The sequence below is a fragment of the Anser anser genome (genome assembly GCF_964211835.1).
Source record: "Anser anser genome assembly, chromosome: 1".
NCBI classification, from domain to species: Eukaryota; Metazoa; Chordata; class Aves; order Anseriformes; family Anatidae; genus Anser; species Anser anser.
Window position 1 is genome coordinate 128,000,907 of NC_139720.1, and position 21,162 is coordinate 128,022,068.

Genomic DNA, 21,162 nt, shown 5'->3' on the forward strand with positions numbered 1-21,162 from the left:
TGGGAGACGCAGAAGGAAAACCAAAGCAAATGGGAAGGGAAGGGAAGGGAAGGGAAGGGAAGGGAAGGGAAGGGAAGGGAAGGGAAGGGAAGGGAAGGGAAGGGAAGGGAAGGGAAGGGAAGGGAAGGGAAGGGAAGGGAAGGGAAGGGAAGGGAAGGGAAGGGAAGGGAAAACTCTTCTTCCACCACCTTGTATTGATTTTGGTCTGAATATTCAGCTAATGAGAGAATGTAATGGGGACGACATTGCCAGGCGAAAAGAACAGAACAGAAAGACCAGGAATGGAAATTAGGAGGATTGAATAGGTCTTAAATATCAGTTTTGGTGAACTGGGATGGAAGGTGAGGCGGTCGTTGGCTGTAGCATCAGTTCTACCGAGGCTTTGGGGTGGTGGAGTGGGAGCAAGTGGAGCTACATGCCCAAGGCCCTGCACATCGCCACATGCTGACAGGCATCCATCCCCACATCACCCAGAACCTGCCAAAACGAGATAGCTGCGCCAAAACGAGATGGTGGGACCAAAACGCATGTGTAAGCCGTGTGCTATAAGTTTGTTTTGTTTTGTGCTTTGACCATTAGCGTGTAAATACTTACGGGAAAGCAAAGGGCGTTTCTCCCCTTCCCCTTCTCCTCCAGACCCGACCCCAAACCGGCGCTCGGCAGCCCCGAACAAAGGGACGGCGGCGGCCGCACCCCCCCCTCCTCCGGGGCCGAGGACCCCCCCGTAGCCCCCCACAGCCCGGCCGCAGCCGCGGGGGCCGGGCCCGGTGCCGGCGGGGCGGGGCGGGGCGGCGGCAGCACCTGGCGGGCCGGGAGCCGAGCGGGGCAGCCGGCAGCCGCGGCCCCGCTCCTCCCCGCCCGGCGTCAGGTGCCGCGGGGCGGGCAGTGCGCCTGTGCGGCGGCGGCGGCCGCCGAGGAGCGGAGCGGGGCCGGTGGGGAACCGGCGGTGGCGAGAGCGAGAAGATGGCGGAGCCGGGGGCCGCGCGCGGCTCCCCGAGGGCGGCAGGTGGGCGCCAGCGCGGCCGGGACGGGGCGAGGCGAGGTGGGACGGGACGGGACGGGACGGGATGGCGGCGCCCCAGCCTCCCCCGGCAGCCGTCCCGTCCCCGTCCCGCCTCGCCCCCGGGCGGGGGTCGCTGCCCGCCCGGCAGGTGCCTGCCGGCGCGGCGCTGAGGGGCGGCCCCGGCCGCCATCTCGGGGAGGCGAAGCCCCCGCGGCGGCGGCGGCGGCGGCGCCGGGTGCGAGAGGCGGCCGGCAGGGAGGCGTTGTGCCCGCACGGCTCGGGCTCGGGGCTACAGCGAGTTCCCCGACCGGCGGCGGTGCCGGCAGGCAGGCAGGGAGGCAGCGCGGGTTTGCCCCGCAGTGGAGCGGGGCTGGTTGGCGAGCCTCGGTCTGCGCGGTGCCTGGGCCTGCCTGCGCGGGTTGGCCGAGCTGGGAGGGAAACTGGTTAAGCGGGTATGGAGCCCAAGCCTTCCCGGAGCTCCAGGTGAGGTGCCTCCTCACCGCTCCTCGCGCAGTTCGGGGTGAGGAGGGGGACATGGCGTGGGGCAGAGACCCCTGGCAGCAGGAGGTGGTGGTGGTGGTGGGGCCACCGGCCGCAGCCTTCGTGCTTCGCCTCCCCGGACGGGCTCGTGGCCACCATGGCTCGCTCTTCGCCTGACCTCTCCCCGATCCGACGCGTGAGGTGAGTGACGATGAAGGAATTTGCTCCTCGTTGTACTTTTACCTTAATCGCCTGATATGGGGCCTTTGCTTTGTGGCGAGCAATCCGTCCGTAGCACGGGCATTAAAAGAACTAATTTCCTTTTGTCCTAGGCTACTGTAACTTCTGAAAGTAGCTTTACGGTTGCTTCGGGGGATATGCATTATTCTCCCAAACCTGGGGAGTGGGAAGGTGAATCCAAGCCTTTGGATTCACCCCGAGGTCACACCGTGTCAGCAGCCAGGGACGGAGCCAGCAGCATCTCTGTTTTTTCTGCCCCTTGCCCTCCTCCTGTGCTTGGCAGCCACAGCTCCTGCTGTAATCTGTTGCAGCTGAGTAGTCGTGCACTTGTAGATCTCAGGTCTCTGGTTCCCCATGTCTCATGTGGAAGAAAAACAACTAATGCTGAGAATTCATATTTCCGATTTCTTCCCCTGCTCTGAAACCTAGGAAAGTCTGCCCAGTATTCACGTGCGCTGTTAGCGGAGTTTTTTCTCTGGTGTTTTCCTATTTTGTACCATCTAACTTCAGAGATGAATGTTGCAAAGGAGCTTCACTCATTATGGAGACCGTTTTTCACGAGACTGAGAATCGATAGAAAACGCAGCACGTGGTGTAATTAAAGATGGTATCAAATGGGGCACGTGCTGTAGGACAGGCACAGGCAGATGTCATTGTGAGTGGCCAGGTATCGGCATTTGAGCACCAGTGCCTGAGCACCGCAGTGTGGAGTGCTCTCAGCCAAATGTGTTGTTTTGTTTGAGTAAGCTGGTAGAAGATAACACACTGCTGGGAGAAGGTTGTGGATGTGTGCATGGTATGTTTTACAGACAGCAGTGTGGATGGGGTTTGCATCTGTTGCAGCAGAGAACAAGACATTTTTCTGGAACCCAGTTTAACCAATTCTGTGTCAGTGGGAACAGCTACTAACACAAATCGCTGGGAGGGAGCACAGACCTCATCCTCTCTTAATTGACACGTTTGTGTGTACGTCAGCTCCTGGAGTCCTCCTCCAGTTCACAGGGACAGGGAGGGTCCTACCTCTGTATCCCGAAATAAAATGCTGCTCCCAGCGGGGTGCTGCCCTGTGACAGGTGGCGGCAGCCTGCGTCCCCCTTCCCAAACTGGGAGGTTCTCTGGCAGCATCCAAGTTTTGCTCCCTAGGGCCCTCCAGTGCTGAGGATGCTGCTGGGATGGCAGTGAAAGCGAGGCGCCAGATTTAGCCGTCCATCACTTCAGGCTCTGCCAAGATCGAGCTGAACAAACAAGCCTGCAGTACGGGAGGCTGTTTGCATCTCTTGGCTGCTAGGGAAGAGGTCTGTTCAGTGGTATATAATGCTGCAAAAAGGAGCAAAATTCTGGGGCTCAAGCAATTAATAGTTGTGGAGTTCAACTGTTTCCCTTTGCTGAAAATCTAAGCCCATGCAGCAAACAGAGATGCTGCAGCCTGAGAAGATGTTGCACGAATCTTTTTGTAAGGGAAAGCGCTGGGTGACCAAAATGTAGGCGTTATTGCTGCTACCATCTGTAGTAACGGTAATGACTAAATAGCATTTGAAGGACAAGCTGCTCAGTATTGGATCACTCATCTTCCCTTTTGCTACCTAGTTAAATTTGCTTAATGTATGTTCTGAGAGATTGAAATACTGAACACTTTGGATTTCAGACCAAATGTGTTCTCTTCTTGTTATTGAAAAGTATTCTCTTCTTATGATTGAAAAATTTGGTCAGCTCTAAGAGCGTTTAAGAAGAAATTGCGTGTTAAATCAACTTAGACTGCATATCATAAAAAAAACCCACACATTTCGGTGAAAGGAATACATACATGTATTTCTTTCAAAATACTGTGTTTTTTTTCCTTCTTGCTAGCAGTGCTTTTCCAACTGATTTCTCTAAGTCATTAGTATATTCTTGTTGTATTACATTGTTTTCTTTCACATGTGGATGTTTAAGGTTGTTTACCCCCAGGTTTAATTGATGTGCTGCTCTCCATGGGGTGTTACCATTTGCAAGTATTGATTTTAGTTCAAAGGAGTTGAATACTCTGCATGCTTTCAAGGTATTGTTTAATTTTTTTAATAGCATCTTTCCGGCTTTGCCTCTGTTCCAAAAAAAAAATAAAATAAAAAGAGAGGTCAGAGCCTTTCCCAACTAAGTTTTGTTAAATTGTAAGAGAAAAACAACTTACCTTGGAATTACAAGACTGGAGAAGTAAAAGGAAGGTGTACTGATGCCTTGAAACGTGCATGGTAGGAAGGTGAAACACCCAAAAATTTCAGAGTGCTTGCAAGATGCTCTTGTGTAGTGGCACATACCTCCCTGTGCTTTGGTGGCTGGCGTATCCATTGCAGTGGAAATGCATCAGGGATGCTTTTTTTGTATGAAGTAGTCATTTCTAGTTATGCTAATTGAGGGAGCGTATACATATTTCATGTAAATGAAACTATATATCTTGCGTGTTGGTATTGTATGAAGATTTATGAAGTAAAGCTTTTTTGCCTCTCATGAATAAATAAAATACAATTATAACTTTCTTAGTTATTGGTCTTCTAATATGTGTGGAGAAAAACCAGCAGGGGAAGTGCTTTTAATATCTTACTCTTATCTGTCATTCATTGCCTCATGCATTTTAAGGCTACAGAAAAGTAAGAGCAAGTCTTTTAATTCTGGATTGTTCTTATAGGGTTCAGACAATAAAAAAAAAAAAGTACTGTTTGCATGGGACTTCTATAAATAAATGGATTTTACAACATGGGGAAAGGAATACAGCTGATCAGGAAACTAATGCAAATTGTGGGAATGCGACCTGCATTGAGTAATGACCTACTCAAGTCATCTCCTCCCTGTTTACCATCTTCCTCCTCTAGTTGGTTCTCTCAGTTGTTCTCAGACTGGTAACTTCAGGTTTTGTGAGGTTTGTGCATCTTCTAGGTCTTGTGAAAGGTCCCGGTATTAAACAATTCATCTCTGTGTCCTGTGGTTCTGTGACTTGGGTCAGTAAGTCTGTTAAATACAGTTGCTTGTGTTGCACACCCAAGCTTAACTTTCCTGTGAATCTCTCGTACTGGCTGAGAGAAAAATATGAGTAGCACTTCTAAATAATGCTGTAACTAGTTACAGTTATTGCAGTCATAAAAAACAAAGTTCTTGCAGTACTGCAGCAGATTATTTTTTTAAACCTACACAGCTGATGAGGTGTAGGTAATTTCTGAGTTATTTTGCTGTAATTGACTTGTTTGGTATTTCTGTCACAACTTGTTATATTACCCCTGTATTTCCTGTGATTGAAAGTAGTGCGTGTAAGAGTATGTTATGTGTTATTTTTCCTACTGGTGTTCAGACAGCTTAGCAGGTGACTTAGTGCTACGTAAGTCATTTAGTGGTCTGCTTACCAAATTGATGGAAAAGGTGACATGGAATCTGGACTAATCAAAGATTTATTTTACCACACAATATTACCCTGGACTGACTTTAGATAGGAGATTTACAAAGACCTTTTGCTGTGCTTTGTTTCCTTAATGATGAACAATGCTGATGTGTGGGGGTGTAAAGACGGCGGGGTAAGTGGTTTTCACACGGTGGAAATCTATCTTACCATTAAGCTGGAAAAAAATAGAAAGAAAGGCAAGATTGCTGTTTTATTATTTAAAATACTGTAACACACCTGACAGGCTTTGTGCCTGTCATTCAAATAATACACAATTTTTGTCTTTGTGTTGTGAAACTGTCAAGATCCTAAAACCCGAGCACCCAGGGCTCTGTCTGCCGGTCGGAGGGAGTGTTGTAAGGATCCGAGCAAAGCACTTCTTGTCCCTGTTAAATGGTAATCAAAATGTTTCAGAGGCTTGCTTTTGAGTCGTATTTTGTGTTCTGTGCATGTATGTGCATAACGCATATACATTTCTGGCTTTCTGCAGATGTAGTGAAGTAATATATTAGAATGCCAGGTGGTCACATCTTAGTTTTCCTCTCTGTTTTCTTCCTCTAACTCTTCAATGAATGATCCACTTTTCCTGAACTATGTAATATTTATCTCCCCTGTGATACGAAATCTTGTAAAGTAAGTGCTTGGTTTCATTTACTGTACTGTTTGCACGTGTCACGTGTGCTTACTGAACGCCAGATCAACCTGTGCGCAAGTGTTTGGACTAAACGCTGGGACATCGGTTTCTGGTTTGCCCCTGAGCACCTGGAGGCTTCCTCGTGAGTATGTGTTGGCTCTTCCCTGCCCAACAGGACGCTGATCCGCCTTGTGGAGTTACGGTGCTGCAGTCAAACGTTGGCTTCGTGGTGATCGATAAAGCGTTTCTGTGACCTTTGTATTAGCTTCGGTTGCGCAACGGGCGGGCTCACCTTTGCGTTCTGCTGTCTCAACGAGAGCAATGTGAGCACTTCTCCATGTGCCAAAGCTTCTCCTTTCACTGCTTGAGGGTTATCTTGTTGGTATAAATAAGGGTGCTGCTGGCAAACATCTCCTACTGATGTCTTCGCTTTGGTTAAATTAATTCCTTTACAGTACGGAAAATGCAGCTTTTTGTATACCAGTGTAATGCATACGTGCTCCTATCAGTTGGCATCATTTAAAAGCTGTAGTGTTGAGCTGAATTTCTTCCAATGATTCAACAGAAGAGATTGTTTATTCTGCAGCATAGTATTTACCTCTTCTGAACTTTTTTTTTTCTATTGCAAGTGTAAATGCATGTTTGGAGCTGTCTTAGGCATTCAGATCTTTTTTTTTCAGTGTGCCGGAAACCTGTAAATGCTCTTTTCTCTGCACATTGAGTACAGAAATAGATGAAACTGTTCAAACTTTTGAAGTCAGCCCCTTTGCTGATAATTCCATGTTTTGTAAAGTCATCTCTTGTGTTCGCATTTGCCTTCCAAGAGGCAAATACACATTAACTTGGTTTTGTATAATGGGCTTCTTAGTCCGAAGCACTTTCTGAGCTGGTCCTCCACATCAGAGCTCTCTGCACATTGCCTCCATGTGCACACCAATGCGTCTATTTGTGTGAACAGAGGAATGGATTTTATGTCCCATAACCTCAGCACCATCATGGATCCAGTGTTCAACAACCATTTTAGAAAGAGAGAATATATGGAGCTTCATAAATCTACTTACCTTTTTTGTTGAAAGGTTTCTTTTGTAAACTCCTCTTTCCTTACATCGACCTGCATTCTAGAACCCAATTTTATTTATTAATCTTTTATACCTGAGGTCTTGATGGGACGGGATAGGAAGTGTTGAACAAAAATATATGGGAAGCATGTATCAGTTTGTGGATACCTCTGTAAAAGCACCTTAGAAATCTTCAAGAAAATGATAGTAACATTAGTATACCTGATTGTTTTGTCTGTTGCAATGCCAGATGCTGGAGGGCATGTTGTGGTTTTGTTTCAATTAGGTAGGATCTGGAAGTATGCCTTGCTTGGTTCAATCCATACGAATTATCAAATTACTTGTCTCATGCCGAGCAGAAGCTAGCAGAGCTATTCTTTATTTCAGCAAAGCACTCATTGAAATGTTTCTAGTTTGCAATTAATTTGGGTTGTAGGCGTGGTGGAATACTGCACTTCTTAATGTGGCTTTGATCATAAAAGAGAGAGAGACAAATTTAGCTGGTGGCTGTGCAGCATGCCTGGGTTTGTTGGCTGCAGAAGGAGCGCCGAAGTGGTCTTCCCCTGCCCAGGCAGGGAGAGCACTGCTGCCTCGTGGCTTCAGCGGAAAACCAAGCATGCTCTAGTGTCAATACACTTGCCTCGATTATTTAATTAGAATAAACTCTCGATATTCAATTATTCTGCAAGTAAGGTAAACCTCAGATCACAGGCACTGCAGTCGTGTTTCCTTTTGTCCCAGGAAGGGAAACAAGATGATGTTGCAGCACTTATCCCCACATCATCGCTGTGATTTCTACATACTTGTAGCAAGGGCTTTTAATTTCCCTTCCTGCGGTCCCCTCCTTCTCCCTCCCTCCTGGAAACCCACATTGCTCTCGCCCTTGTTTGTGTGGAGTATGGCATTCACCTCTGCGTGCGTGCAGGCAGAAACCTCGGGGAGAGGACTGGAAACGTGTTGTTGGGGTTCTTGAGATGTTGATAAAAAAGATAGGCCAACTACTGTTTCCAAAATAAATGGTAGATGGGCTGGTTCTCCTTTAACCGTCCTAAAGGGGAGTGGGAGTAGGGCCTTACTTTTATTCTTAGTTTCTTAAGTATTGTGCTTCAGCCAGCGGGCATCTTTTCCCTTACCCTTAATGGTCTATTAATAGATGGAAGTATTTCCATTATGCTTCTTGGGTTTAGTAAGACTAAGTGCTGTGGTTACAAGTAAACAGGGCAATTTTCAGCAGTCACAGGAAGCGGTGTAATGGTGCAGTGAAGTAAAGGGATGACCTTCCCTTGACTTAAGTGGCTGCGGACCTGGTTCTGAAAGAGGGCGCTGGGCTGCAGGGTCTTAGGGTTGTGGCCCTCAGAGGCCAGGTTATGGCACTGAGTGAAAACGTCTGAGTGATGCACAGGGGAGATGCTGTTTAGAGAAAGCATTTTGCAGAGAGGACAGATTTTACGACACAAGTTATAGAACTGAATGAAAGCGAAACAGAAACGCCTCATGTAATCCCTGCAGTTGTTTACAAATAACAGGAAGAGTTTGTTTTTTCATGATACCTTTTGGAATCAAAGGGCAGGTTTGCATTTCCCCTTGTGGTATGTTTTCCCTGTATTATGACCCCCCCCCCCCTTGCCCCAAGGTACTCTCTTTTCTTATACCACAGTCGCTGACTATCTCCAGGCTTCCTTTAAGTCTCATATTGCTGAAGGGTGTCTCAGGAAGAATAGGCAGCCTGTCTTTGAATCCTAATATATTTAGTCTGTGATGAAGTTGCCTAAATGATGTGCGGGCAGAGCTGAAAGTCACGTTACACGGTACAAACACATCCACTTTCAAATCCAGTTTTTGTCACGAGCGGTCCGTTGGTGATGCTGGAGACAAACCGAAGACTGTAAAGAAAGTCTTCGTGCAGCCAGCGCTCCTCGAGATGAGTGCTCCCTGAAGCGTGCTGACAGGCTTACAGGCCCTGTAGCAACTCGGAAGAGCTCTCTGTTCATGTAAAACCCCTGCAGCATTCGAATCTTCTGCTGCCAAGTTAGGTGCTGATGCACCCATGCTATTGATAAACTGATATCCTACTGGGTTAAGTCCTGAACTTCTTATAAGATGGCTCTTTTTCCTCTACTTAATGGTACTTTCTTCCTTCTCCCCATTCTGATCCATTCACCCCTGCCTACAGGGCCATAAGGATGGACAGGCTTAGTCAGAGCAGGTGTCTTTCTTTCCCACTGCTCTGCCTTCCCTGGTGACCAGAGGATGACACTGAGGGCAGAGGGTAAGATTGCAGCAAGCAATGCAATATGCTTCCTAGTGTCCCACAGACTGCAGTCCAGGAGCTGGAGACGTATCCAGAGGACTTGGATACGTTCCCACCCTCTGTCCTGCGCCTCTCTCTGGCTCCTTAGCTGTACCCAGTGCATTAATTCGTTCTTGTGCTCCAGCGGAGCTGACTCCTCTCCATCCAGCCTTGGGAGCAAGAAGTGTGAGGCTGAGGAGGAGGCTGAGCCCATCGGATGGCCTCTGGTGGGAACTGACCTCTCGCCAGCCCACCTGCCTTTCAGTGGTGGGAGCCCGCAGGGCTGAAGTAGCTCTTCATTTTGTCTTGTGGCAGCTGCAGGGGAGGCGAGGAGGCTGGGCAGAAAGGAAAAGAAATCGCGTTCCTTGTTGTTTAACCCCCTGCTCCAGGCATTACAGCTCAAAAATGGAGAATCACCATATCAAAGAGCTCTTTGAAAATCAAAGGTAACAAACAACATGCAGGCTGAGGAATGTTTTCCTAGTCTTCAGAGCAGCTGTCAGTTGACCAAAGTTGCAGTATGATGTGTTTCCTTAAGCTAGAGGCTGAGAGGAGTAGAGGGAGGAGTCCTTGCGATGGTATTCGAATGGCAATTTGGCACTGAAATTAATCCAGATAGCTCCTGGTGATGCACGCTTCTTGAGAAGCTCCAGTCAAAACTACTACGGGTGGCGTAGCTCTTGGAAGACGTAATTCTTAAATTTTGGCCTCCAGCCCTGCTGGCCGAGAGCTGCTGGAGCTGGTTCTAAGCAGCAGCATTTCAGGCAGATTGTACTGTGCAGTCCTTCATAAAATCAGTCAACTGAAAAGGGCCCAAGAAAGAAAACCCTTAAAGGAATCAGGAAGAACTAACTGTTCAGCAGCCAAAAGCTAGCTCTACTTCCAACTAGATTTGAATGCATTCAACTCCAGTCTTTTGTTTCCAGCTAGATAATCTACTCCGTTATTTTATGCCTTGCCAGAATAAACCCAATTTATTCTTCTTCTGTGTAGGTAGAGGTTGGGGTAGAGCAGGATACGTAGGTGGATTTGAAGGACTGCCATTTAGCATGCAGCCTGGAGTCGTTGGGAGCTGGATTTGGTGTAGCTTACAGAAGCTTGCAAGGGCTCATCGTGTGAGGTTTGCAGAGCAAAAACCTTTCCTGGTGTGCGTCAACTAATGCAGCTTAGATAGGGTGGTGTGGGACCTGGCTCCAGGTTTGGCCGTGCGCGTTGTGCTGAAGGAGTTTGCCCCTGAGTCTTCGAACACCTCGTTGGGTATGAGAAGCTCTTCACCTTCTGGTAGTAGTTGACTCAGATCGAGTGATTTAGTCTCTTCGTGGTCTGACTGTATATACAAAGGATCCTTCAGTTGTGGATGTGCACTCCTTTTGGTCCAGAAATGTTGAGTGTGTCAATAAAATGATACTAAGATCATAGATGAAAGTGTTTCTGTCTTATGGTTGGATAGTCCTCTTGTCTGGGGACAGAAATGATACCAAGGTGTCTGCTTGCTGGTTTGGAAGAGCTTAATTCTCAAATACCAGTTGTCACAGAATCATTTAGGTTGGAAAAGACCTCAAAGACCATCAAGTCCAGCCGTTATGTTCTTGTGTGACAAGTTTGGATGCCAAGTTCTCTGCTGATAACTCTTTGTTGGTGGCACCAACCCTAGAGAGGCAGAGGAGCTGCAAATGGTCGGCTGTGTGTTTTACCCGCCTGTGACTTCTTGTCGCCTCACCTGCTGCCCCAGACAGACCGGTCCCTCTTGCTGCTGCCAGTTTGGGCGTGCAGAAGGGGCATCCTGAACGCCTGTGTGCAGGCCTGCTCGTCCTTCTTTTGTGCTTTCCTCTTGCTGGCACAGGAGGGGATGCGGCTTTTGCTGCCGCTCTGACCCCTCGTCCCTTCCAAAATATTTGTTGGCTTCTACTGCTTAAGGCAACTCAATGCACTCACCCCTGTCCCCTTTTACCTAGCTCTGTCCAAGCAGCCTTTTCAAGCCCCAGCTCTCTTTTGGCTCCTCTCTACGTGTCAAACGTTGCTGGAAGAGCGTATGTGGGTCCCCACGTGAGCTCAGTGCGTGGTGCTGCGTTGGGCAGAGCCCCGTCTGGTTGGCACGATCGCACGGCAGCCTCTCCGTGTACAGGTGCGTCCTGAACTTTGGTCTGAACGTGCTCACCTGGGTCTAATCGCTCCTGGCGAGGCGCTCCGTAGGCAGCTGCCCTCTGCCAAGGGTGCTCTTTCCTCTGCTTTGTTGAGCGTACCTTTCCAGCGAGGCAAAGCTTGTGGGCAGGCACTCTCATTTTATTGCACCAATGAATTGCAGTATAAACAAGCAGCTTCCTCACCTGGAAAAGGAGCAGCTGCATCCTGGTTCGTGGCACGTGGGAGCATCCAGAGGCCAAAATCACAGGGCAGGTGGGTGCAGGAGCCTGGAGGCTCCCCTGCCAAGGCACAGGGTGCCGTGCCCCAGGCTTTTGCACGGGGCTGTGCTGCGGCAGGGTGGCCGTGTTCAGCTCAGGGCAGGCTGCAGGTAAGAGCTAATCGAGGGGGCGGAAATTGGATTTGAGGTGTGACATTTATTTTGGAAGGCGTTCCAGATTTGCAGGACGGGTGTTGCCATTACGCTTCATGAGGTAGCAGCGAGGTGAAGCTAAGCCAAACCCCTGGGGGTGCAGAACAAAGCGTGGAATAAGCAGCTGCTGGCTGCTCTGGTATTACTCGAGATGTTTGTTGTTTTCTTGCTTTGTTTTGTTTTTCTTCTTTTGTGCTTACGCCCAAACTACTCCCGCTCTTGTTCACATTTGCCTGCTATAGCAACCCTGATTAGTAGGTTTGTTAACTACAGTTTAATTGGTGCAATTCTAGATTAGCAAAGGAAGTAGAACTGCTGTAAACATAATTTTTTTGACATACCCTTCTTGTCCAGGACACGTTTTTGTGATTTATTTTTTTTGGTGAAGTAATGAAAATGAGAGAAGCACTGATTTGCACCATTGCTGTACGCATGTGTTTTTCAGATTCTTTTCGTAAACAATGTTGCAGCAAGCATATTTCCTCTCTTGCAGTGGCTGCTAAATATTTACCAATTTCTAAATCCACTAAGCATATTTAAGTAGGCAAGGCTCATGTTTTGTGTCCTGCAGGTAATTTGTTACCTCAGGTTTTCACCCCTTTGCACTGTATAGAGCATGAAGAGACAAATGACACTGCTGGAGAGCTTCCATGGAAAGCATGACAGAGCCTCCACTTGCCTTGCTTTGGCAGCTCCCTTTGTCAAGGAGAAAATGTCAGGTGTGTGCTTGCTGGCAGAAGCATCATCCATAGTGCTGATTGATTTGTTTTGTTTTGCTGTGTTGTTTTTTTTGTCAGGGCTGCGGTAGGCCACGTGCTGCAGGTATTCCGCAAGGGGCTCGGCCAGCACAGGCTTCGGATGCTCACTTAGCAGCAAGAAGTTCGGCAGGAGCTTTTCTTGTTCTCCGTAAGGCTTTTATGGAAGGGGTTAGAGTTAGGAGAGAGGAGAAGAGATCCTGCTGCCACCTACAGCATCACCAAACACCAGGCCCCTGCCTCGTGCCTGCATGCTGCCCTTCAGCGTTTTGGGGTTCAAGTTATTAAGATATTAGGGACCTGCATGGTTAGCTGAAAGGCCACCTTCTCTCTTACTTAGCTGAGCTGTGCTTCTCTTCAGGAGCCGTAACTGGGACCCGCTGTCAAAACCTTAGGTGCCTGAGGGTGATTTTCTTTTTCCACTTCACTTGAAGGGAAGTGGATATATGAGGCTGTGTATAATTGCTTAGTTTCAGATTTAAGAGCTTTCAAAATCGCTATAAGATTATTCTTCGTTTTAGCCTTGACTTGTTCCTAGTGACAAAAAGCACAGGTGAGTGAAAATTAAAAATAAAAAATTAAGACCCTGTCATGAATGTTGTATAGAATATCCTTCAAAGCTTTTTGCCTTTGAAAATAGTGGATATTTTCATCTCCTACACAGATTGCTTGCTAAGTCTAGAGAAGCAGCAGCTCTTTTACCACCGTGCTTGCAGCGTGAGGGCATGTGCTTGTTAAAACGTTTGGCAGAACAGCGAATCGCAGCCAGGAGGAGCGAGAAGGCTTGTGTGCAGCACAGACACGTGGAGGAGGTGGGAAGTTGATCCAGGCGGACTGGGTAAGCTGCTGAGGAAGGTGGACATTTCCCTCACTGCTTTCGTGTCTTGTGTAGTTAACTGAAAGTTGGTAACAGTAGTAGAGAAATGTGTGTGGGGAGGAGAGGTCTGCAGAAGTATTTTAAACTACGACCTTGTATGTGTGCACCAAAGAGATGTATATTGACAAGGACAGTGAAAGTCTGCTTTATTTTAGAAGAGGTGGAAGTAATAGGTGTAATAGGTAGTAATAGGAAACTCCACTTTTTCTTTTCCCTTCCTCTGGAAGGATCCTAAAGCCGAAGGTAGTTGACATCTCCCTCAGAGTCCCAGTTGCTTGTGGAAGGAGATAAAATGGAGATACTTTAGCTGTAGCAAAGGCACATTTTGGGCTTGATTTCAGGGAGGTGATGAGGTGAGCTACCCGCAGTTCAGGGCTGGGATGCAGAGCATCACCCACGTGTGTCGCAGTGGGCCTGGCTTCGGGGAGGCAGCTCATGGCAGTCATGGAAAACTGGCATCTTCAAAAGCCTTCTCTGTATTTGAGCTATTTCATATTACACATGAGTGGTGCCGCTCCGTGTGCCAGTGTTAACACTATTTTAACTTCATGCAAGCCACGGATGAGCCAACGTGTGTAGCACTGACAGCTTCAAGTTCAGAAGTGAGGAAGAAATCCATTTGTTCTGCTTTTTTCTGTAGGAGCTTTTAGGTTCTCCTGAAAACAAGCAAACGAAGTCTGTGCTTCAGATATGGATGGACGAGTTCTGGCAAATTGTTTAGTGATTATTTTTTTCTGTACAGCTGCACGTTCCCTGAAGAGCAGTGGCAGTGAATGAAGGCGGTAGGAAGCTCACACTGGTGGGTTTTGTGTGAAACTGCACACACTGGAACGCTTATTTGCGTTGGTATTTTCTTTTATGTAGCTGATGCTACTGCGACATGGCTGTAGTCGTCTATATTACCAGTAATGAGCAATTGCATTGTTCTCCTTAGAGCTTCTGACGGTACATTGACGTTTTTTCACCCAGCTTGAGCACTGTACAGTGAAAGTTCATTATTATTAGAAGTCACTGACTCATAGCATTTGCTCTGATGTTCCCTACTGGTGTTACCACTTAGGTTACTTAGTGAGGTTTGAGTTTTGCAAAGAAGATATATTTGCTAATCAGTGACCATGACTTGACTCCCGTCGAAGGACAGAAATACAAGATTTTCAAATAGCTTGAATTAAAATAAATAAATAAGCAGCGGGGGAAGGACTTTGGAGAGTAGATGGATTTATTTATTTTTAAGTTGTTGGTTAAAAAGTGAGAATGAAGCTCATAATTTTCAATGTCAAAGCTCTGCAGAATTGTGGAGGAATGTATAAGCAGTGAAACGGTTAACATTTTCATAGTGCTTATCTACCATGCTTCTTGCAACAGAATTAAGAATATACATCTGCGCATATCTATCTTGTTAAGATAGTGTGATATCAGGGGTGAAACATGGCAGTATAAGCCTGAATTTCTCAAATGTTAATCTCACCTCTGTGCCATTTCTGCATCTATCCTCTCTTCTTTCCTCAACTGTTGCAAAACCAGTTTCTCAAGTTGAAATTAACAATTTTATAGTGCTTTTAAAAGACTGAGTACAATATAAACCATGTAGGTTGTTCATTTGGAGAAATTAATACAATTTCTTCCTGTCTCAGAAGTTTGCCTCTTTTGTTGTCAGAAGGATTGAATTTCTTTCAAGATTTAGCTGTAGTTGGCATGGGAAAAATCTTGAGGAAGATAACTTTGATCAATACGTTTCACTTCATTTATGTCACATGTGAGCTGAAGACCAAAGAGAAGATGGTGAGAAGGTGTTCCTGTTCCCTGTTTTTCATGTCAGTGACAAAAGATCTGCAGTGAAATCTACCCTCACAATGTTTTTTACAGGTTCTTTTGTTTTCTACAGTTTGTTCCTCCTACCATTTAGTTTATTATGAAGACAGAATGCAGCCATCCATGTAGAACAGAGAAATTCATCTTGGAAGCACTTGGGCATGAACATACTTAATTCTGATGAATAGTACAGAATGTGGGAATTCTCTTCCTCTGACAAAATTGCTTTTTTTTCCCTCTGTTTCTGCTTTTTCTAATGCGTTTCTTAGCAGAAGATATCAACACTATCATTGCTAATGTTTTTCTTTTACAGAATTGAATATTGCATTCTAGACGCTTGGCTAAAATAGAGTAAAAACAGGCTTAAGAAAGAATGACAAGCTAATTAAAGAATAAATAGTCTCTCTATATTTTTATTCTGTGAAGAAACATCATTACATTAGAGAAGAACTCATTGATTTTCCTCATGGTCCTGTTACACATGTATTTATAAGTGTGGAAACAGGTAAGGGTTTTGCCTATTGATTTCTTTCACAAAAGAAGAGATCTGATTAAAGACTTTTTTTTTTTAAAGGAGCATCTTGCTCCTGATGGATGACCCTGGAAGGAAATCAGTGTGTGAGGCTGTGTACCGGAACATCTGCTAGATATGGTGATTTTTAAAATCTGTCGTCCTGCATATAAATAGAAAGAAAAATGCAGTTCAGTGAGGTTATTGCTTTATTCTTACTGTTTATTATTTTTCATTCTCTTATAATGGATTTAATTGTTGCAGATTTTGTGCATCAGATACATACATATTTTGTAAGTCATTTTTGGAAGCAACCTATGCTTTCCTTCAAGTTCTTTTACACCCAGTCACAGGAAGAAAAAAGCATGCCATGCATCCCTTTTGTTGTGAGTGGGATTTATTTCTGTGATGGAGAAAAAGGCTAATGGGATTAAGATTAAATAAAGGTTTTATTTTACGTTAGCATTACCGCACTGCTGTTGTTTCCCAGTGACCTTTTTCAATAATCGTTCTTGATGTGCTTTCATTAAGCTGTGAAAACTCTGAGGTCTCTTCGGGTTTATTTCTTATCTCTAAGGCTAACAGGGCGCTCGTGCTCTCTATTTCATGCTGCTCTGAGCATTCAGCTTGAGCAAGTCCTGAACCTGAAACTATATAGTGGAAGGCTGGTACTACTATTGTGCTAATTTCTTGTAAAGAGACACTTTCCTCGGAAATGATACCTTCTAATGAGCATTTACACGGGTTTGCCAGAGGAAAATGTCATTAAATGTGGACTTGTCAATATTACATCAAGAGCTAGGTTCTCTTCATCTGCTTTGGGCATTCTACTTTCTTAAATGCTTCAGTTTTGCTGAAGTTGGTTTTGAGGCTATGTTTTTATCTCTTTAAGTGTCTAATATTTTAGTTCCTTCTTAAGCTGGGACGCTTTAACTGGCTTTTCTTCCATTCTTTTCAAAGCCTTGATACTGTCTTTGCCTCAAGGTCTGTTTCTCTTGCGGTGAAGAAATTCAGCCTTGGTTCAAGACTGCAGAGGCTGATGATGTAGGATATGGTTTTATATAATGAAACTGAAAAATATGAGCTCTCGTCTAATCTCTTGGAAACCCCACTTTCAGCATGTTCTGTTAGGAGCCTGTGATCCTTAGCTGGCAAGTCACCATTAAATGCCCCTTCCTGCAAAGGGGTCTGTGTTCTGCTGTTCTCCCTTTGTCATTGATAAAAACGCAGGGTTTTGAGTCTTTCCACATGTTTGAATAAAAACTGCCTGCATTGCTGCTACATCTGCAATGTCATTTTCCAGCTGTTGGTAAGCAGGCACGTGAAAACAGGTGGCAATTCGAAAATACCTGCGGAAAACCCTCCTGTTCCCTGTCTGTACCCAAGTGCCTTCCTGGCAGGAGGGCGCACAAATCGCATTACTGTGCACAGTGGTGCAGGAGACGTCTGACATCTGCCTGCATCTGCATGGAACAGGCATGTCTAAATTCCTGCCTCGGGAGGAGGTGGCTGCTCCCAAAAGCACCTTGCTCTCTCCAGAAGGTGGGTAAGAGAGAAGCTAAGTGCCACTAGCCCAGAGGTAGGTGTCTAAATAGGACCACTGAAGTTTAGATGGATCTCGACCTCCCTGGCAAGTTAGAGGCACAGTAGCTGCCCTAATGAAGCCAACAAGGCTTGTCGAGCAGTGGCAGTTTGCTTTCAGCTCCCATCTTCCTCGCTGTGCTGATGGCTGTGCAATGTGGCAGGAGATGCCCTGTCTAGGCATGGGACAGCCACCCGTTGTATGGTGGGCAACAAGCACACAGCTGGCAGGCAGTTGGTTTGGCACCACTGAGTTAATTGCTGATAATGGCTTGATTTAAATCTTTTCTTGATGTAGGAAGGGAGGCAAATTTCATAGGATGCTTAATGGATCTGTTGTTGTGTCTTTTCTTTCTTTTCTGTGGGTGCAGAAGAACATCTATGCATCTAAAAACAGTTCTTTCTTTCTCCATGGACACGCAAAGCATGGTTAAACAGCAGAGTAAAGGAAGGAAGATGCTGGAAATAAAAGTACGGGGGGAAAATACGTCCAAATGAGAATGTGGAAGAAAGTGTGATCTCTGGGAAGTTAAAATGATAGCATTACAAGACGGATGTTTCTGAGGAGCAAACCGATAAAGACGTAAAAAGGACTGTGAACGTAGCCCCCTCTCAGCCCCCCCATCACACCGAGCCTGCCAGACTTTGTGGCAGGTGGCTAAATGGTGCATGTGTAAAGGGAACAGTCGAGAAACATAAGGCTGTATCATTCAAGTTTAGTTATTTGAATCAGTGTTCAGTGTGGAAGAGCTTAAGGGATGTTTCTTATCTAAGTTTTTCTGGCAATTGAATATAGTTTAATCTATTCCTGAAATTATTTTTGGTGCCAGAGGAAATTATCCTCTGTACAAAGACTTCAAAGTGATGCAGAGAACTGAAGAGTGGCAAATCTAAGTTTTCAAGCATAAAACTTAATAGACAACATATACTGGAAAAAGTCTATGGAAAAGTTATATATATTCTACCTATATATATATATATATATGTATTATACTAATTGGCCTTCTCACAAGAGGTCATTAGATACGTGGAGTGAGGTGGTCCAGATGAAGAGGTATACTTGGATTTTTTAAAAGGTGGTAGTAGTATCCTTCATCAGACACTAAACGTATCGAAAGCCACGGACTGTCTGCTGAATTCATAAATGATGTGGGAAAGGTGTGAATACAGCGATGGTAGTTTATGTTGATAAGGTGCTAAGAACAGTCAGGCAGAGAGTCGTCATTTACTGAAGTTTATTAGAAAAATTATACTGAGTAATTGAGCAATAGAAAGGCAGACAGAATTACGTCCTCATTAGATGCAAATGTCTGTGGGGAGTAATGTCTGCAGGAGGCAAGTGTAAGCAAGGAGGTGTTTTGGGTTTGATTTACAGCTTGACTGATGAGCAAATTTGAAAGTCAGGGGTGTATGAATGTGGGCAATGGGTTGGGGCACTGTTCTTCAGTGGATCTTACAAGACAAGAACTGGAAAGTGCCGCAGAAAGTAAAACTAGGCAGGAGGCATGATATATAAAGGAAAAAAAAAATGCCTTTCCAGAAGGCATTATAAAGAAAATCGTAGAATTTACAGTCACACGGTCTTGTTGATGCTGAGTGTGTAAGAGTGACAGTTTGTAGAGGACGGACCAGTATGGCATGTCAAATGGGGGGGGTGGTATTTTCTTACTAGGGATGTCTGTGCAGAACATCCCTAAGCTGCTGGCTCTGGCCAGGGTGGGCTAAGCAAGCAGCCCCGTGCCCCTTGTGTCCTTCACACGGCTATGTCACTGTCTGGAGATGTGACAATCTTTTCTTCTAAGTGATTGGCATTCTTAATGCTCATTCAGAGGCTGGCTACTTGCAGTTTGTCTCTTAAATTATGTGTAGCGTGTGGAAAATAATTGTATAGTTTGTGTTAGAAGTATTAATGATAATTTCAAATATTTTAAGAAACTTCAGCTCTGTCCACAATTTGGCATAGGTGGAATGAGTTTCTGTTTCTAAATTCCATTATCAGTTATTTGCACTGTGAAGTCCCAATTCCATTTGAAACTGAACTTTCTGCAGAAAATATGCAGCAAGGAAAATTTTGTCAACTCTACTGTCTTCGTAAAATCTACAAGACTGCTGTGTATTTCTGTGCTTTTTTTCCTATTTGTGTTTAATCATCCAGTTTCATAAATACATAACCATAATGTAGGCTTGAGATTTTCAGTTCTCCATTAAAACCAGTAGTAATTTTGAGAAAGAGTATTTAGTTGTATCAAGACTGCTCTCTTATTACTTGTTCAGTACTTTACATTTTAATCAGATAAAATGTAGTCCTCCACAGCAAAATCATTACTTACTGTTGTCTGATGTTCAAAGGAACTTCATAAGTTGTCCTTTAAAATCCTAGAGTGTTTTAAACAAGATAAGGATATGAAGTTAGGAAGTACTCGGAAGCTAGGAAACTGTTTGATTTTGAAGATGTCACTATTGTTCCTATTAATAGCCTTATCTCAAAGCACCTACGGTAATGCTGTTTCTGAAACATAACATTGTCTGATGCTCCTGAGCAGATAAGCATGACATTTGTCCCCTAGTTCACCAATGGGCCTTGTTGTGTGTTATGAACACAGCAACAGTCTGCTCCCAAAGAAAATTCAGAGTTCTTGTCTTCTGCCTTCATTTTGGAAGGCCATTTATTCTTACTATGTTGCCTTTATAAATCAAAGAAGGCAAACAGTGTTTCTGATGGGGTTCAAATATCGTGGGTTTTATTGTAAATGGTCCACTTCTTACCAAGTTCCAAGGTAAGTAGATTGAAAATTTAACACCGTCAAGTACTTTAGTTTTCCATTGCGGATCTTACCCATGTTTGCTGTAAGTAAACTCATGTGCATGTCGTAATATGATTTTTTTTTTTTATCTTTAAGATTGTAAGGTATCACCTTCAGGAATGCAATAGCAGTATTGCATTTGCTTGTTTTCCATCTTTTTCAAAAATATCCACATCTTTATCTCCTCTCTATGCTGTTGTAATATGACCCAGTTGTCCAGAACTGGTCTCTGCAAAGAACAATATACACCTACAGTGTCCAGGCTTGGCTCTGTTGGTTTCAAGTTTAAACCAGGAGCACACTGTGTTGCAAATGTATTGCCCTTTTTTAAATTCTGTGTTTCACGAAGTGATTTCTTAGTGAAATCTCATGCTTACATAGGTTAGACCAAGCTCCTGTTTTTCCTTCCAATATCCCTGTGATTTACAGAAGTTACCTTCTAACAGGTCTGTCCATCGGATGGCCATCGGATGGGACTGGAAAACGTAGCCTGAAGTGCTAGCGTCCCTGGTGGTGGTCCTTGCTTGGTTTGGGAATGTCTGCTCAGGCAAGATGAGGAGCAAGGGGGATCCCTTCCCTGCTTTGCCACGTCTCAGACGGCCGCCTTTTGCACCCTCCGTGTGGTGTATCCCATTTGTCTCGCTTTGCAGCCCTGAGAAAGCCGCCTGCCCAGCCCTGGTTTCCTGAGCTTGGCTATTACGCCTCTTTGGGCTGATCCTAGTCTGGAGCTGTGCGCTTTCTCCTCGGTTAAATCAGGCTTCTTTTATGGTGCTGCAGACTATTTCTTGAACTTTTTTTGTTAAAGCTGCCAAAGAATCACTGTTAACAACACATTTAAGAGTACAGCCATGTAAAAGAAGTGAAGTTTTCACCCTTAAGAAGGGTCACAGTTCTCTGAAGCCCTTTAGGGCTCTGAGATGTGCACATTAAGGGAATTTTCACTGTACTACTCTGAAAGGTTGACTTGCTTTGTAAAATATTCTGAACTAGGGCTTGAGCGATTGCAGAGAATAAAAACAAAAATTTTAAGAGCCTGTAGTTAAACCTTCATAATGCCTTAACTCAGTCTTCCCACACAGACTATTTGCGTCTGTTTTCCTTTTTAAAAGCTTTTTTTGCCTCTGGAGACTATCAAAGTGATGCTCTTTCTTCTCTAG

At 45.1% G+C, this 21,162-nt stretch overlaps 1 protein-coding gene across 7 annotated transcripts in view; it reads left to right on the forward strand.

Moving 5' to 3' along the window:
• Positions 1-816: 816 nt before the first annotated feature.
• Positions 817-21,162, forward strand: part of MAP7D2 (MAP7 domain containing 2) — a 79,210-nt gene continuing 58,864 nt past the window's right edge. For 6 of the 7 annotated variants that reach the window (XM_083850318.1, XM_083850320.1, XM_083850322.1 and 3 more), the window contains exon 1: positions 817-1,006. In XM_083850318.1, the coding sequence (XP_083706444.1) occupies positions 964-1,006 (43 nt within the window). In that variant the 5' untranslated portion in view covers positions 817-963. Of the gene's footprint in view, positions 1,007-1,302; positions 1,685-21,162 lie in introns of those variants that run through there. The other variant, XM_083850324.1, reaches the window with a different exon arrangement.